This window comes from Gracilinanus agilis, chromosome 3 (assembly GCF_016433145.1).
Source record: "Gracilinanus agilis isolate LMUSP501 chromosome 3, AgileGrace, whole genome shotgun sequence".
Lineage (NCBI taxonomy): Eukaryota > Metazoa > Chordata > Mammalia > Didelphimorphia > Didelphidae > Gracilinanus > Gracilinanus agilis.
Genome location: NC_058132.1, coordinates 454485507 through 454502593, shown reverse-complemented (window position 1 = coordinate 454502593; position 17087 = coordinate 454485507). Strand labels below are relative to the sequence as shown.

Genomic DNA, 17087 nt, shown 5'->3' with positions numbered 1-17087 from the left:
AAGTCTGCACGTGGCAGCTGCCCCTAACTGAGCCTTGAATTTATTTCTTTCTCAAAAGTTATCAGGCTATTATTAGAATTTTTATATCCTTATACGTCCATATGTTTTATCTCCCCTCCTCCCCCCCCGTTTTGGCTTACTAATGAATCCGCAGCTCTGGGGTCACCAGTGCAGGGGAATGGCCAAAGACGAGATCCTTGGAGATCATTCCTACGTACATGCCTAAATTAGAGAATAAAGTTTACTGACATCCATCTGCAAGCCAGCCAGAAGCGAACGCCTGCAAGGATGGCCACGCCGGAAGTGGCGTCACTCAAGGTGTGACCATAGAGAAGTGGAGACGGGTAGAGGGGTCACTCACGTGATCCGAGTCCGTACCGCTTCCTGCGGGCCTGGAGAGATTGGCGAGTTGAACCCGGAGGCGGTGACGGCAGCTACCGGACCCTGGTGACCGAACTCACAGCGGCCGCCTCAGGCCGGCGGAGCGGGATGTTACGGGGTCTGGGAAGCTGGTTTGGCTTGGAGCAGGCGTCGACAGGGGGTGACCCTCCCGCTGGCGGTAGCCCCGAAGAGGCGGCGGAGGCGGCTGCGGGAAGCGAGCCCGAGCAGCGGCCCGGGAAGCCCCAGGAAGGGGACGAAGAGCCTCTTCTTCACCAAGCCAAAGGCTTTGGCAGTGAGCATCCCCAAGGGCCGGGAGAACCGGGGGAAGAGTTGGGTAAAGGGTAAGGAGGGCCGTAGGGCTACCTCCTCCCCAGCACCGCCCCATGGGATACGTCGGTGCCACTCCTCCCTCCCCGAGCTTGGGCCACGTCCCTGCGGAGGGCGGAAGAGGGGAAGGAAAGGAGAGAAAGGAAGGAAATAAACTTTTATTAAACACCAACTGTGTGCCCGGCCTGGAGAGGGGTGAGGGTGACCTCCGCCAGGGAGGCGGGACTTGGCGTTGCTGACTCTGGACACTTGGGGGGGGGGGAGTGAGGGGGACCACTAATCCTCCCCTACCTCCCAGGTGCCTCGTACCTTCTGGGACGAATTTGTTTATCTGGGCCTTTGATGCTCCTGACTCTGGGCTAATCACCAGAAAATTAAACGTTTAAGAAACTGTTTAGGACTAAACAGTGATATTGAACCTTAAGTGCATGTGGGAGAGTGGAATGGTCTGTGTATAAACTGGAACAGTGGGAGAAGGCTTAGAACTCGAACAAGGGACTCAGGTTTGAGGATGGGGAGAGAGAATTCCAGGATTATGGGGGTGGAAGAGACGTGTTTTGAAGGTTTGAGAGAGAGAGCATTCTCTGTGAAGGTGGTCACCTAACTTGAAAGATGGAGAATGTGCGTTCCAGATTGGTGGGGGCCGATTACCTAAAATAGATAAGATTATAGTACTTTATGTGAGAAACCTACATCTGACTTGATCAGTTTATGTTGGACTGCTGTGGAAAATGAAGTTGTGTAGGGAAACTGAATTAGATTATGAAGGGCTTTTAAAAACCAGACAGGGAGCAGCTGGGTGACTCAGTGGACTCAGTGGTTTGAGAGCCAGGCCAGAGATGGGAGGTCTTGGGTTCCAATATGACTTCAGACACTTACTAGCAGTGTGACCTTGGGCAAATCACTTAACCCCAACTGCCTAGGTCTTACCACTCTTCTGCCTTGGAACCAATACACAGTATTAATTCTAAGGGGGAAGGTAAGGGTTTAAAAAAAAAAAAAAAAAAAAGCCAGGCAGGCTTTATTCAATAGGCTGTACAGAGTCATTAAAAAAGACCTTGAAATACACTTCTGAAAACCCATCTTCATAAGTGCAGGTGTTCCCTTTCAGTCTGGTGTTTCTTTCTATATAATATTAAAAAGACCTTCATTGTTACCAGTGGATGTATCTCCAATATTTGTATGCTTTGGCAGTAATGAACTGCTTTCTAAACTTCCATTTTGTTTTACCATAGCTCATTTTATGTTACAGAGAGCTAGGAAATAGGGGTCAGATAGTTTTGCAAAAGTTAAATTATTTTCTTCACATTAATTTCCACTTATAGAAAGGGAAATGTTAACAAGAACTTTGTCAGGTGGATAGTGGTAGTAGTGATGGTTATGTTTATGGATAGCCTTTGTGTAAGTATATTGGTTTCTCATTTATTGTCTTTAGCAAGGGGGGAAGAAAGATGGGAAAAATTATCTTGAGTCCTCTCTTTTTCTATAGCTAAGCATTGCTCCTGAAACTATCTGATAAAATAATAAAAACTCCTGGTCTGGATGAACATCAACATGCTGTTTGGTGTTAGTTACACTAGAGTCTTCATGTTTTAAGTGATGTGACCTTTTACAACATTGATGAGTAGAACTTGCTGCAGTAGTATGAAGATAAAACAGATGGATTAAAGGAGCTATTCATTATATACTTATGTTTTAATCACTAGCTCTAGTGGGCTTTATTCTTTAATATTTTGTGTGTTTTTTATATTTTGTTTATTTTATATGTTATACTGTATTTATATTTTATGTATTCAGCAAAGGTTTCTCAAGCTCCTGATAAATAACCGAAGGTTTGCCAAAGATGTACAAAATAAAATTTGTGCCTAGGGGACACCTCAAATTAGTTGGATAAAAAGAGATCTGCCAGTCCTATGTTTAATAATTATACCATTTTAGACAGTATAGTTTCACATGAGAAATAAGAATGGGTTTTCTTCATAAATTTTTACTCCACTAAATCTTCAGCATCTTAAAATCTTTGTGTTTTAACATATATTGGGGATAAGTATCAAATTGTTATTTTGTCAGATAGTTATGAGCAGTGTCTAGCAATCTATATTCTATTAATGCAGATTAACTTTCTGTAAATTATAATTTTTGGAGAGCCCTCTGCAGCACTTAGAAGGTAAGTAACTTGTCCAGGATCACAGTCACTTTATGTGGGGCTTAATAAGCTTTCTTGACAGAGACCCTTGTATAAGTTAAGTAAAAGTTCTTTCCCAGTTTTACTACCTCATTAGGTATTAGCTGGATTTCTATTTCCAATATTGAGAACTTGATTCAATAAAAAGCATTTATTAAGGGCAGCTGGGTAGCTCAGTGGAGTGAGAGTCAGGCCTAGAGACAGGAGGTCCTAGGTTCAAACCCGGCCTCAGCCACTTCCCAGCTGTGTGACCCTGGGCAAGTCACTTGACCCCCATTGCCCATCCTTACCAATCTTCCACCTATGAGACAATACACCGAAGTACAAGGGTTTAAAAAAAAAAAAAAGCATTTATTAAGCTTTTACCAAATGTCCAGCACTGTTAAAGGAGCTGAGGATACAAAGAAAGACCAAAAAAAGCCCTGCTATCAAAGAGCTCCAGGTCTAATGGAAAAGAAACATGCAGATAACTAAGTACATGCAATATAGAGTAGAGAGACAGAAGGTAATCTGAAATAGAAAGCTCTAGTACCTGTACTCTACAGAAAAGGCCTCTTGCAAGAAGGCCTAGATTCTAGAGCTGAATCTGGCCAGAGAAAAGGTGGGGGAAGAGGTAGAGCATTCCATAGAAATAGCCATTGCAAAGGCAGAGAGACAGGAGGTTGAGTGTCCTGTTAGAGGAACAAGTTGACTGGTCATTATAAACTGGAAAGATAAGAGGGGGCCAGGTTATTAAAAGTTTTCAATACCAAAGGACTTTATATTTTGTCCTGAAGGTAATAGGGAACCACTGGAGCTCATTGAGCTGAAGAATGATATAGTAATGCCTATACTTAAAAAAAAAAAAAAAATCAAATTGGCAGCTGAGTGGAAGTTGTTTTGGAGTAGGAAGGACCTTGGGGCAGGAAACAAATTAAAAGACTAAGTACTACCACTAAAAGGGGATGAGTGCCTGAACCAGAGTTGGATCTGTATGCATGGAAAGAAGGGAAAAAAATGTATATGAGTTGAATTCCACACTGAGATTTGATTTGGTGTAAAAATCACTGCAAACTAAGTGCACAAGAGCATAGAGAATAGCATGGGCTATTCACTTAACATCCCTGTACCCCTATGCAATTGTCTATCTGCATTGGTGTAGTTTCCTTCCTGGGAGTTTTCTACCCCAATAAAATCACTAGAGAATTCCAAGTCCAACTTCATATATTATATAGAATAGACTCTAGATATCTGCACATCTAAAATGCATACCATATTAAAGAACTAGAAGCCATCAGAGCTAGTAATTTAAAAGTCATTACAACTCATCTCATGTTTTGGTTATACTCAGAAACTTTCTGATCATAGCTTTCAAAAGGTTTTTTTAGTTGTTTCTATTATCTAATTTATCCCAGGATCATCTTCCTTTCCAGATTTATTATACTTTATATTGTTAATCTACTTAATTGTTCGCACATTTAGTGACTTAGGGCTTCTATCACTATATAAACTTGTGGAAACACCAACGATAACTGGCTTCTTTCTATCTATGTCTATATATACTTATATATATATATCTCTTTCAAATATATGTGTGTTGGGGCAGCTAGGTTGCTCAGTAGAAAGACGGTCTGGCCTGTAGACAGGAGATCTGAGTTCAAATTTGGCCTCAGACACTTCATAGCTGTGTGACCCTGGGCAAGTCACTTAATCCCAGTTGCCTAGCCCTTACCACTCTTCTGCCTCGAAACCAATACTTAGTACCAATTCTAAGAAAGAAAGTAAGGGGCTTAAAGTGTGTGTATCAACTTTATTCAACTAACAAGAATTTGGATATTTAAATGGGAACCACAGAAAGTAAATAGAAGAAAAGATTTTCATCAAAAAAGAATTACATAAATATGCAGTTAAATTCTAGGCACCACATTTTAGTGGGAGCATTGCTGTAAGACCAGAATAGTGAGAGGTATAAATATTATACTAGAAAGAATTAAAAGAATATCAAGAGGACACAATCTCAGATACTTATTTGGAAGTATGATTCTTAACATTCTCTATCCCTTTTGCTATTACTCTTATCACAGTCAATTAAGACAAGGATTTCTGAAAACTATTTTGTGACCCCTGTTTATTAAAAGATATGCCAAAAGTTCTGTCAGTTTCTATTAAACTACAGAAACTTTAAGCCCCTTTACAAACTGTTGACTAGGGTCAGCAATGCTAATTTAAGTAGAGACTTATCAGCAGAAGGTTGATCATCAGGTAATAAATTAGGGGAGGAAAAACAGACACAATCTTCCATTAAACACACACACAACCACAACAACAACAAAAAAAAAAAACATCAAATGCCCTTTGGCATTTCTATCTCAATTGTTTATGGTAGAATAGTAGTAAAGGAGGTAAATCTTAAGCATACACGTAGACAAAAATCATATGCTGAAAAGAGAAAGAAAGGTTGCCGTTTTCATCAGGAAAGTATTCAGAGGAATGAAATCATGAATTCACCAAAGAAAGTAATATAGCAGGAAGAAAAGTCTTTGTAACAGAAATCAAACAGATGGGTGAAAGGTGAAAGGCAAATTTTAGCTCAGTATTAAAAAGGAACCAACAATTTAAGCTATCCCAAGTTAGAATTGACCACCTTTTAGCGTAGCAAGATATTCAAACAGATCTTGAGTGAATCTCAGAGATTTTATTGAAAAAAAAATTTTGTTAATAGGTTGAAATAGAATCTTCAAGATTCCCAGTTTCAAAAGCCACATCTAATTAAGCCATTCTAAAAATGTTAGTTTTCTTTGATCCCTCTATCCATTTTTTCCCTTCCCAGTTTATAACCAGGAAGTGTCAAGATATTTTTTTTAATTGCTTCATCTGCTGTCTACTATTAACAGTAATCTCCTTATATATCTGAGTACCTCCATATTCTTTGCCATTATCATTAGCTATTCTTTATCAGTCATTCTCAAAGCCAGCAAGTAATAAAGATTCAACCCCTTGTTCAGTAGTATCAAACTCAAATAGAAACAGATACCTACAGGTAGCATGTTAACTTATAAAACTACAAGTTAATATTATCATGTTGTATTATATTTTTATTATTATGTTAAACAGTTCTCAAGTTTTACATCTCTGCTCTATTGTTACCTCATTTGAGTTCTTTTCTTTCATGACAAATTCCTTGAAGTTGTTAATGCTTCTGCTACCTCAGTTGCTTGGTTTAATTGCCAGTTTGCAACCTTTCCTGATCCCTAAAATTGCTAGTGTCTTCCCTTCAAAATTATATTTAGGGGGCAGCTGGGTGGCTCAGTGGATTGAGAGCCAGGCCTAGAGACAGGAGGTCCTAGGTTCAAATCCGGCCTCGGTCACTTCCTAGCTGTGTGACCCTGGGCAAGTCACTTAACCCCCATTGCCTAGCCCTTACCACTCTTCTGCCTTGGAGCCAATACATAGTATTGACTCCAAGATGGAAGGCAAGGGTTTAAAAAAAAATTATATTTAGTTTTTGTCCTTTTCAAGTATGAAGAACAACAACAAATTTATTTGTTTTGTATACATTTATATGTGTAGAGAGACAGTAAAGCATAGTGGGTAGAAAGATGATCTGGAAGCCAGAATGACCATGGTTCAAACCTTCTTCTGATATATATTGGCTATGTGCTAGTGTTTAAGTCACTTAGTTACTCTGGGCCAGTGATGGCAAGCCTTTTAAAGACTGTGTGCCATGCTGCCACCCCCACCCCCCATGTTCCTATTGGGCTGCTGATTAAACGGGTAGGTGATGAGAGGGGCATGTGGAGATGGGAAGAAGAGTGGCCCAAGTGCTCTGCTCCCCTCCAGCTATGTGCCGTGCTGTGAGCTATGCTCCCCTCAAACCTAGCTCCTCTCTAACCCCACCTTGAGAATCACCTTCACCACAGTTGCTGTTTGCACCATCACCACCCCCCCCTCCAGTGCCTTACCCCAAACAGAGGAGGGAGGAAGCACTCCCATTGGCTGCTAGACTGGGGGAGGGAGGAAAGGGGGGAGTGAGGAATGTCCTCAGGCACATGGAGAGGGAGAGAGGGAACAGCTCCTCCCCAGTCCCTCTGACTTTCTTGTAGCAAAATCTGGTGAGTGACTGCAGGTGTGCCCGAAGAGAGAGTTCTGCATGCCCTTTTGGCACGTGTGTCATAAGTTCACCATCATGGCTCTAGGCTATTTTCTAAGACTATAAATTGCTAAAATAAGTGTTGACCTGCATTAGTAGGAGGACTTTCATTACTTGGGAGTTCTCTATATCAGTAAAATCATAGATGGAATCTTTATCTCTATCTCCTATATGTGTACATAGGTTGTCTCCCCTGATGGGAGTATAAGCTCTTTGAGGGCACTTTCCTTCTCCTTTGATCTTGGATTCTAAGTTTTGTCTTTGAAGCTATTCTTTCTTTTCCTTTTAGGTTTCAGGATTCTTTTGGAAAAAGAAGGCATAATCCTCTTACTTTTACTTTACTTAACCTCTAATTGGGGGGGGGGGAGGGAAGTGGAGGGTTGAAATTCCTTGAGGATAGGAACCTGAACCTTTTCTGTGCACTTTATATAAAACACTAAAAGAATCCTATTTCCCCAGGCACCTTAATTTGCTTTATTGATTAGTGTATTATGTGTACTAATTTATATTTAATATTAGTATATGTGATATAGCTTATTAGTATACTTTTTGTTTTGTTTTGTTTTTTAAAAACCCTTACCTACCATCTTGGAGTCAATACTGTGTATTGGCTCCAAGGCAGAAGAGTAGTAAGGGCTAGGCAATGGGCGTTATAAGTGACTTGCCCAGGGTCACACAGCTAGGAAATGTCTGAAGACAGATTTGAACCTAGGACCTCCCCTCTAGGTCTGGCTTTCAATCCACTGAGCCACCCAGCTGCCCCCAGTATACTTTGTTTTAAGTTTTAGAAGTCATCTATCAAATTATCAAAGACATCTGATTGATAATGTATTTTTAGGAATATCCTATTAAGGAGAAGATCTAAAATCCAACCACATAATTCAGCAAACATTTATTAACCCCTTCCTATTTTTACCATTCTCGTGGCAGAAAATGAATTAAGCCTCTTGATGAGGGTGAAAGGAAAGTGTGTAAAAGCTTACTTGAGGGTTAACATCAAAAAAACTAAGATTTTGGCAACTGGTCCTATCACTTCCTGGAAAATAGAGGGAGAAGAAATGAAAGCAGTGTCTGGTTTTATATTCTTGGACTTAGAGATCATTGCAGATGTGAAATTTAAAAAAAAAAAAATACTTGCTCCTAAGAAAGAAAGTTATAGCAATCTGGACAGTAGAGATGTAATCTTGCTGACAAAGGTCCATATGATCAGAGCTGTGATTTTTCCAGTTAGGAATGGCTATGAGAATTGGAATATAAGGAAAGCTGAGTACAATCTCACTTTAAATTGTGGTGACAGAGAAGACTTTTTTTTTAAACATTTATTAATATTTGTTTTTAATATGGTTACATGATTCATGCTCCTACTTTCCCCTTCACCCCCTGCATTCCCCCCCCATGGCCGACGCACATTTCCACTGGTTTTATCATGTGTCATTGATCAAAACCTATTTCCAAATTGTTGTTAGTTGCATTGGTGTGGTAGTTTCGAGTCTACATCCCCAATCATGTCCACCCCAACCCATGCGTTCAAGCAGTTGTTTTTCTTATATGTTTCCTCTCCTGCAGTCCTTCCTCTGAATGTGGGTAGCATTCCTTTCCATAAATCCCTCAGAGCTGTCTTGTGTCATTGCATTGCTGCTGGTACAGAAGTCCATTACATTCGATTTTACCATAGTATATCAGTCTCTGTGTACAGTGTTCTTCTGGCTCTGCATCAATTCCTGGAGGTCTTTCCAGTTCACCTGGAACTCCTCCAGATTATTATTCCTTTGAGCGCAATAGTATTCCATCACCAGCATATACTACAATTTGTTCAGCCATTCCCCAATTGAAGGGCATCCCCTCATCTTCCAGTTTTTTGCCACCACAAAAAGCGCAGCTATAAATATTTTCGTACAGGTCTGTTTATTTATGATCTTTTGGGGGTACAAACCCAACAATGGTATGGCTGGATCAAAGGGCAGGCATTTGACAGAGAAGACTTTTGAGAGACCCTTGGACATCAAGGAAATCAAATCAGTTAATACTTATCTTGATTTAGACTAGTGATTCCCAGAATTTTTTGGCCTGTTGCTCCCTTTCCAGAAAAAAATATTACTTAGCCCCCTGGAAATTAATTTTTTAAATTTTAATAGCAATAGGAAAGATAAATGCACCTGTGGACATCACCACTATCCTGAATTGCTGCAGCATCCACCAGGGGGCGGTAGCGCCCACTTTGGGAATCACTGATTTAGACTATTCACCGGAAGTTCAGATCCTAAAAATGAAGCGTAAATACTTTGACCACATAATGAGAAGCCAGGACTCACTGGAAAAGACCCTTATTTTGGGAAATATTGAAAACAAAAGGAGAAAGGGACAGCAGAGGAAGAGATGGAAAAATAATGTCATGGAAACAATGAATATGGACAGTCTTTGAAAAATGGTTGAGGGTAGAAAAACCTGCTGTAGGGTCTCAAAAAGTTGGGCATGACTGAACAACAACATTTCCACTTCATAAAATAATATTACTTTTATCACTGATAATAGTAAAAGAGTAGGCAGCAACCTCCCTATCCCATTTTTAGCCATTATACCTTAAATAAAAACTTGACTGTTTTCAATGAGAATATTCCTATAAGTGAGGAAACTTGGCTGGAGAAAACATCCAGGATCATCTGTAAGTTATCAAATTGAGAAGTGGTTGATTTTCCAGCACACTCCTGAGGAAAAAACGCCTGTGGGATGGAAACGCCTTAGACATATATCTTTCCCTAATTCCCCTCACTTTTGCCAAAGGGAGAACCTTCAGAACTTTGAAGAGTTCAAAGAATTTTTGACCTCCCATCTTTCCATTGGTGCCCTAGATACATCCTTGGAATGGCTGATAGCAGTCCCTGCATCCAGAACTAAGAACAGACAAAACTAAAAACTACAAAAAGTCCAGCAAGAAACTAAACTGTGAGCGGCAGCTGGGTGGCTCGGTGGAGGTCCTAGGTTCAAATCTGGCCTCAGACACTTCCTAGCTGTGTGACCTTGGGCAAGTCACTTATCCCTCATTGCTTAGCCCTTACCACTCTTCTGCCTTAGAACAGATACACAGTAGTGATTCCAAGACAGAAGATAAGGGTTTTAAAAAAGAAAAAAGATACCAAACCGTGTATAAGAGAGACAACTTTGAATATCTCATAAAGTAGGGAAGTCTTACAGCAACCAAGAGCTGTGAGTACTTTTCCTTGGGTACTTTTCAAGCTTAAGACCACTTTTCCGTGAACTTTGTCCATTTGTGGAAGAATATTTCACACATTTGCCGAGCAGGGAGTACTTTATACCAATATTTTCTAAATAATTTTAGGTAAAAACATATTGGTAAGGGGCTCAAGTGATAGCATTAGAGAACCATCCTAGATATCCCTTTTAGAAGTGCCTTTAGAATCCTGATATGAGAGTGAGTTGAATTAGTATGGTGACACACACTATCTATAAACCCTGCTACTGAGGAGGCAGAGGCTGATTGGATAGCTTGAGATAAGAGTTGTGAGCTTATATTGGGGTCAAGCTGATTAAGTGTCTACTCTAAGAACATTGTCCAATATGGTGAGCACTTGGGAGTAGTGGGGCTAGGGAGACCACTGGGCTGTTTAAGGCCCAGATCAGAAATGGAGCAGGTTAAAGTTTCTGTGCCAGTCAGCAGTGGTATCTAGCCCATAAGTTGCCATTTTACTTCTAGCCTAGAAGACTTGAGAAGAACCAGTCTCTACCAACACACTTTCCTCAAAAAATAAAGGGGGGGGGGGGAGTGTTGGAATGAAGATTCTCAAAGTTTATATGAAATACAAAGATTAAAACGACTGAGGTTTTCACTTTATACCCCTTAAATTGACAAAAGATGATCAAAAGGTAGAAATAGGCAATTTTGGAAGATCTATGGAAAGATAGTCACACCAATTTTGTTAATAGACCCATGAATTGGGTCAACCATCTTGGGAAAAAAATGAGTGATGTAATAATTAAAGTCATTAAACTGTCTCATAACTTTATTCCAGAGATCTAGCTATTAGACCCCAAATAAAGAACAATGACTAAAGGGGGAGAAAAAAAAAACATTTATTACTTAATTTTCATAGTAACTCTTCAATAGCAAAAAAAAAACTAAATAAAATGGTTATTCATTAATTAAGGAATGATTAAACAAAATTTGGGTTATGAATATAATGAAATTAATGTACTATAAAAAAATAACAAATATATCCAGATAGGCATGAATTGATGGATAATGAAAGAAGTAAATTTGGAGAATTTGCACAATGACAATAATACTTTAAAAAACAGTTGAATTCTGATGAATTGTAATTAATCTTCATCCTAAAAAATTGATGGGGTAGCAAATACTTTCCAGTAAAGAGAGGTATTTAGAGTGATTAGAAAAGTGTGAAATGTACATAAGGAGCTATCATACAAAGTACTATGAGAGAGATTTGAGCTGGCTCTTGAAGAATGGGTAGGTATTAGTCAAGTGAGACTAGAGGGTTAAAGTCCCTCAAAAAAAAGGTCAGGAGAAATCAGGAGGGAAAGTGTAGAGGAAGGACCACAATAATAAATGGTCAATGGCACTGATTGCTTCCTATACACAAAAGAGAATTTGGACCAAGGAAAAGTTCATGGTGACTATCTGGAACAGTTTGAGCACTCAGGATGGAAATAGCATTTTAGTGAGTTATGGAATTATTCGTAATAGTGTTTTGAAGAAGATTAAGATTTAGAGTCAGAATCTAAGTTTTAAATTTTAAAGCTGCTGCTTACTGCTTTTGTTACCTGAATCAAGTCATTTAACTTCCCAGGGCTTCCATTTACTCTTCTATGAAATGAAGAGGGTCCACTATATTACCGCTATACTCCCTGCCATATCACCCTGAGCCAGTGGGTGAGGCAGAAATCAGAAGCAGAGTTGGAGAAGTGGTGTCGAAGGGGAAATAGGGTGATATTTAAAGGAGCAACTGGACCGGTCATACTTGAAATTCCTCTATCCATTGGCTACACTTACTTTTCCCCAATTCCTGGATTCTTCCCCTTTTCTGGCCCTGCTGCATTTTCCTCCATGAAGCTTTCCCTGATATCTTTCCCTCATTCTCAATTCTTAGTATTTTGTAAATAAAAAGTTTACCTTTTAATTATTAATCTGTCTCTACCTCAGTAGAATGGAAATTCCTTGAAGATAGTAACTGTTTTGGTTTTATTTAAGAAACTGCCTATGTGCACTGCACTTTGTAGATGTTCATAAAAGTATTGAAGTATGTGAAGTTTTCAGAAATGAGATGCTAACAGAGGAGAAATGGACTATGTTAAAAATGGGAAATCTTGAGGGAACAAAAAGATGTAAGATTCAAATGTGTGGGTATAGAAGTAGAAAATATTGATGAAAGGGTGGTGGGGAGACAGGTTTGGAATTAGAAAAAACAATCCATGCTTTATGGATCCAGAGCTTGATTAATAAAGTAAGAAGTAAAGGGTAATGCTTAGAATGAAAGGACTGTGTAAGATTTGGAACTTGAGTGTGTGTAAATGTAATTAGCTCAAGCCCATTCATAGTTAAAACGCTAGCCCTCAGAGATAATATCATCCCCACCTCCCTTAGTGGGGAGAGGAGATGAGTTACCCACACGTGACAATAACCAAAACAGTGTTGAGGCTGCCATTTGTCCACTTGAATTAGAGGTGGACCTCCAGGAAGTGATGAAAGCTGTTGTCTTTCAAATATGATGGTAAACTTCTGTTGGGGCAGTTCACTGCTTTGAACTTGGTGCTGAAGGATCTCTGCTGAGACCTCTGGCAGCTTCCCCTCTGAATTGTCACGAGGGTAAGTTAGGCTGGCTCCCTTTTGCCTACCTTGGCATTTCTAGAGCCTCTACCTCAAGGAGGCTTCTTTGTCTCTCTAATTGCTAAGGCCTTGCCACTAGAAGCCTGGTTTAATTAGCCTTTTAACCCTCTCTGGGTCCAGACCTCTGCCGTTCCGGGCCAGCCTCTCCCTCTCTCTATTTCCCTACCTTCTACCTTCCCAAATTGTAAATAAACTACCATAAAACCCATCCTGACTTGGGTCTATTTTAATTATGAAATCAATCTGAATTGGAGTGATTCCTGGTGACCACACCTTAAATATAATATCTAATTTTCCCTCTTACAAGTGGAGTGAGGAAAATTTACAATAGCTGCTGTGGGAAGTTTACTTGGGAAACAAAAAGAAATTAATAAGGGGGCAGTTGGATAGTTCAGTGGTTTGAGAGCCAGGCCCAGAGATGGGAGGTCCTAGGTTCAAATCTGGCCTCAGACACTTCCCAGCTGTGTGACCCTGGGCAAGTCACTTATCCCCCATTGCCTACCCTTATCACTCTTCTACCTTGGAGCAATACACACAGTGTTGACTCCAAGATGGAAGGTGAGGGTTTTTTTTAAAAAAAGAAAGGAAGGAAGGAAGAAAGGAAGAGAGAGAGAAAGAGAGATAAAGAAAGAGACAGCATATCCAGGGCCTAGTCAGTCAGTAGTGTATTTGCCTTCTGTGTCAGCTGAAAATCTGACCAAAGGCAAGAAGTTTGTTTGATTTATTTTAAAGCCAGCTTGATTTGCTTTTTGAATTTTTGTTCTTAATATTAAATGTTATATTAACATAATACATATGGTTACAAGTCACAGAATATCATAATCACGAAAGAATTGGAAAGGCACACTTTGAGATAAGGAAGTCCCTGCTATGCATGACCAAATAGTTCTACAGGCAAAGCAGCGCAGTATAGTAAGACTGCAGGAATGCTCGGGTGTCTCTGTGCTACCCAAGAATGTCAAGAGACCCAGCCTGTGGGGTCTGCCTTCTGAGAAGGACATGAACAAAAGTACCTCCCCATGAACTGAGATAGTTTGTGGGCTGCATATCTAGAAGAAGAGCCTACACCCAAGAGATCCCAAACTAGTGGAAGGGAAAAAATTACATACAAATATACATATATTAAATAGGCACATCTCTTCCCCTCCTCCCTCAACTAAACTAAAATGTCTGAATTGCATTGAATTTCCTTTTTCCCTTTTCTGTGTTCAGCCTTAACACTAGTTCTATCCTCAATATCTCTTGCCTGGATTTTTGCAATAGCTTACAACCTCTTTTCCTTTCCATTTCATCTTACACACAGAGTTGTCAAATTAATATTCCTAAAACATTCCCTTCCTTCTCTCATCTAGACAAGACCTGTCCTGATATAGTTATTAGTATTCTCTTTGTTGAAATTAAAATGTGTGTAGTTTGTATTTATTTAATTGTATCGATTTTTTTTTTATCCTTCCTGGAGAATATAAGTTTCTTGAGGGCAAGGACTGTTTAATTTTTGTGTCTGTGTTCCCAGTGACTAGAATAGTCCTTGCCAGGAGGCAATTTAATAAATGTTTGTTTATTTAACGTCTCTCCGAATTTTAGATATTTGCAAATTTTCTTCTGAAAGGAAAACATGAATAGAGAGCAAACTAAAGTTTATTTGTTTTTTATTATTGGCAGATTACCTATTTAACTTTGCCACTGCTGCTACAAAAAAGATAACTGAATCAGTTGCTGAAACAGCACAAACAATAAAGAAGTCAGTAGAAGAAGGGAAAATAGATGATATCATTGATAAGGTACTTTTAAAATATTTTTGGAAAGTTTAACCCTATGAAAAATTTATCAGTATCTGTCTTACACTATGTCATTTTGTTACATTTTTTCATAGAAAGTCTAAAATAAGATCCCTATTATTTTGATATTTTACAATTTTGTTTAATGTTGAGATCTTGGTTTTCTTCTTTTCATTTTGAAAAATTGTTTAGAATACAAATTACTTGTTCTAATTAATTTCAGCCATCATTTAAAATTTTGGTCAAATTTTTTTATTTGGAAATTTTACAGTTTAGTTGTTTATTGTTATTTCAGGTTCCAAAGTATATTTTCATCTCAAGGTATAATTAGATAACATATTTCTTAAGTATTTAAAATCATGGTCCAATGTAATTAATTTCAAACTGAAATTTTTATTGTATTATTTAAAACAAATAAGGTGTCATTTAAAGCTTGTATCTTGTTTTATGCTGAAAAATTTTTCCCCATGACACTATATTCATTTGATGTGTTATAGTAGAAATCACATGATGTTTAAAGATCTAAATTTGAATTTAAGCTTTACTACAGCACTTACTAGGTATATTGTATAGTCATTGAACCTTTTAAAGCTCCAGTTTCCTCACTTGCAAATTAATAATAATTGGACAGCTTACCTCATAGAGATATTAAAATGCTTTTTTTTAACTCATAAGAAATTACATAGAAAAATGCGTTTTAATTAAAAATGAAATACTCAACTAATTTTGTTTATGGGAAAGATTAATCCCTCAAAATTGTGTTATCAAACTTAAAAAATACTGTGTACTTTTTTTTTTTTTTTAAACCCTTACCTTCCGCCAAGGCAGAAGAGTGGTAAGGGTAGGCAATGGGGGTTAAGTGACTTGCCCAGGGTCACACAGCTGGGAAGTGTCTGAGGCTGGATTTGAACCTAGGACCTCCCATCTCTAGGCTTAGCTCTCAATCCACTGAGCTACCCAGCTGCCCCCTAATACTGTGTACTTTTAATTTAATTTTGGGAAGAGATTTAGTTTTTCCTCTACTTGATTGAAAAAGCATGTTATGTGCTTTTATCTATGTGTGTAGTTTGACTATTTTTAAGATAATGTGGTTTTTCAACTTTTTTTACAGACAATTATAGGAGACTTTCAGAAGGAACAAAAAAAATTTGTGCAGGAACAACATACCAAAAAATCAGGTATGATATTATGTATTACATATTAGAACTTTAATTTTCTATATTAAAAACTCAGTATATTCTAGGTAAGAAAAAATTATTTTAAAAGCTCGAGTTATTCTTGTTTTGTTTGTCTAAGCAAATGTAATTTGGATGCAAAAGTTTTAGGCACATTCCTGCTTAGATGTGGCTTTATTTTGGCCATATGATGAAGTCTCTTTAAACCTTATACTACAATAAATACAATTTACAGCCTTAGATTCCTTCATAATATGACTCAGTAAATAGTTTTACCACTTGGTGGTGCTAAGTCAAAACTAGTTTATTTTGCACAGAGCAAAGAGAGAGTACAAAATATCAGTATCAAACTCCCAAAAATAACCCTAGAATTAACATTTTGGCCAGTTGCTACTTTTGCCTACAGTGAGACTAAAGTTAATTAAACTCTGCCTTTTCCTGAATGCTCTGATTTTGAAGATCTCTGTTTATTTCAGAAAAAGAGAGATAATTTTCCAAGGGATACACATTGGGGGAGATGGGTCATTCTTAAAGTGAGTGTACTTGAGCCTTCACAGATAGAAGAGAGCTATGGTACTCATGGAGTCAGACAAAATGTTTGGCATTTTGCTAATAAGTACATTCCAAGGCAAAATGTAACTCATAAAAGCATCTTTGATTCTTTTTAGCTCAGGTAAGTGTTTTCTCTCTGGCTATTTCTTTGTTTAGTTGTTCACATTTCTCAAAATTCTTCACAGTTCCTGTTCTTTCAGCCTCTTCACTGCTCTCTGATGTAAATCAAGTATAGTATCTTTTTAGATTCACATATGGTGTACAGAGCACCAATTTAATGAAATTTAAAATTAGAACACTAATAAGTTGGTGGTTTTTACTGGCTGTGTTGAAGTTTCTCATTCTTTATTTTGTATTTTCAATATAATTCACTTTTTTTTTAACATTTATTAATATACATTTTTAACATGGTTACCTGATCCATGCTCCTCCTATCCCCTTCACCCCCCCCCCACTCCCCCACCCATGGCCGATGCACATTTCCACTAGTTTTGTCATGTGTCCTTGATCAAGCCCAATTTCCAAATTGTTGGTAGTTGCATTGGTGTGGTAGTTTCGAGTCCACACCCTCAATCACGTCCACCCCGACCCATGAGTTCAAAGCAGTTGTTTTTCTTATATGTTTCCTCTCCTGCAGTCCTTCCTCTGAATGTGGGTAGCGTCTTTACCATAAATCCCTCAGAATTGTCCTGGGTCATTG

The 17087-nt window shown here is 38.5% G+C and overlaps 1 protein-coding gene across 1 annotated transcript in view; it reads left to right on the top strand.

Annotated features, from left to right (window-relative positions):
• The first annotated feature begins 409 nt into the window (after positions 1-409).
• The window catches only part of SYAP1 (synapse associated protein 1), a 31898-nt gene continuing 15220 nt past the window's right edge, over positions 410-17087 (top strand). The window contains exons 1-3 of the mRNA XM_044670347.1: positions 410-673; positions 14545-14663; positions 15772-15838. Coding sequence (XP_044526282.1) covers positions 490-673; positions 14545-14663; positions 15772-15838 — 370 coding nt within the window. The 5' untranslated portion in view covers positions 410-489. The remainder of the gene's footprint in view (positions 674-14544; positions 14664-15771; positions 15839-17087) is intronic.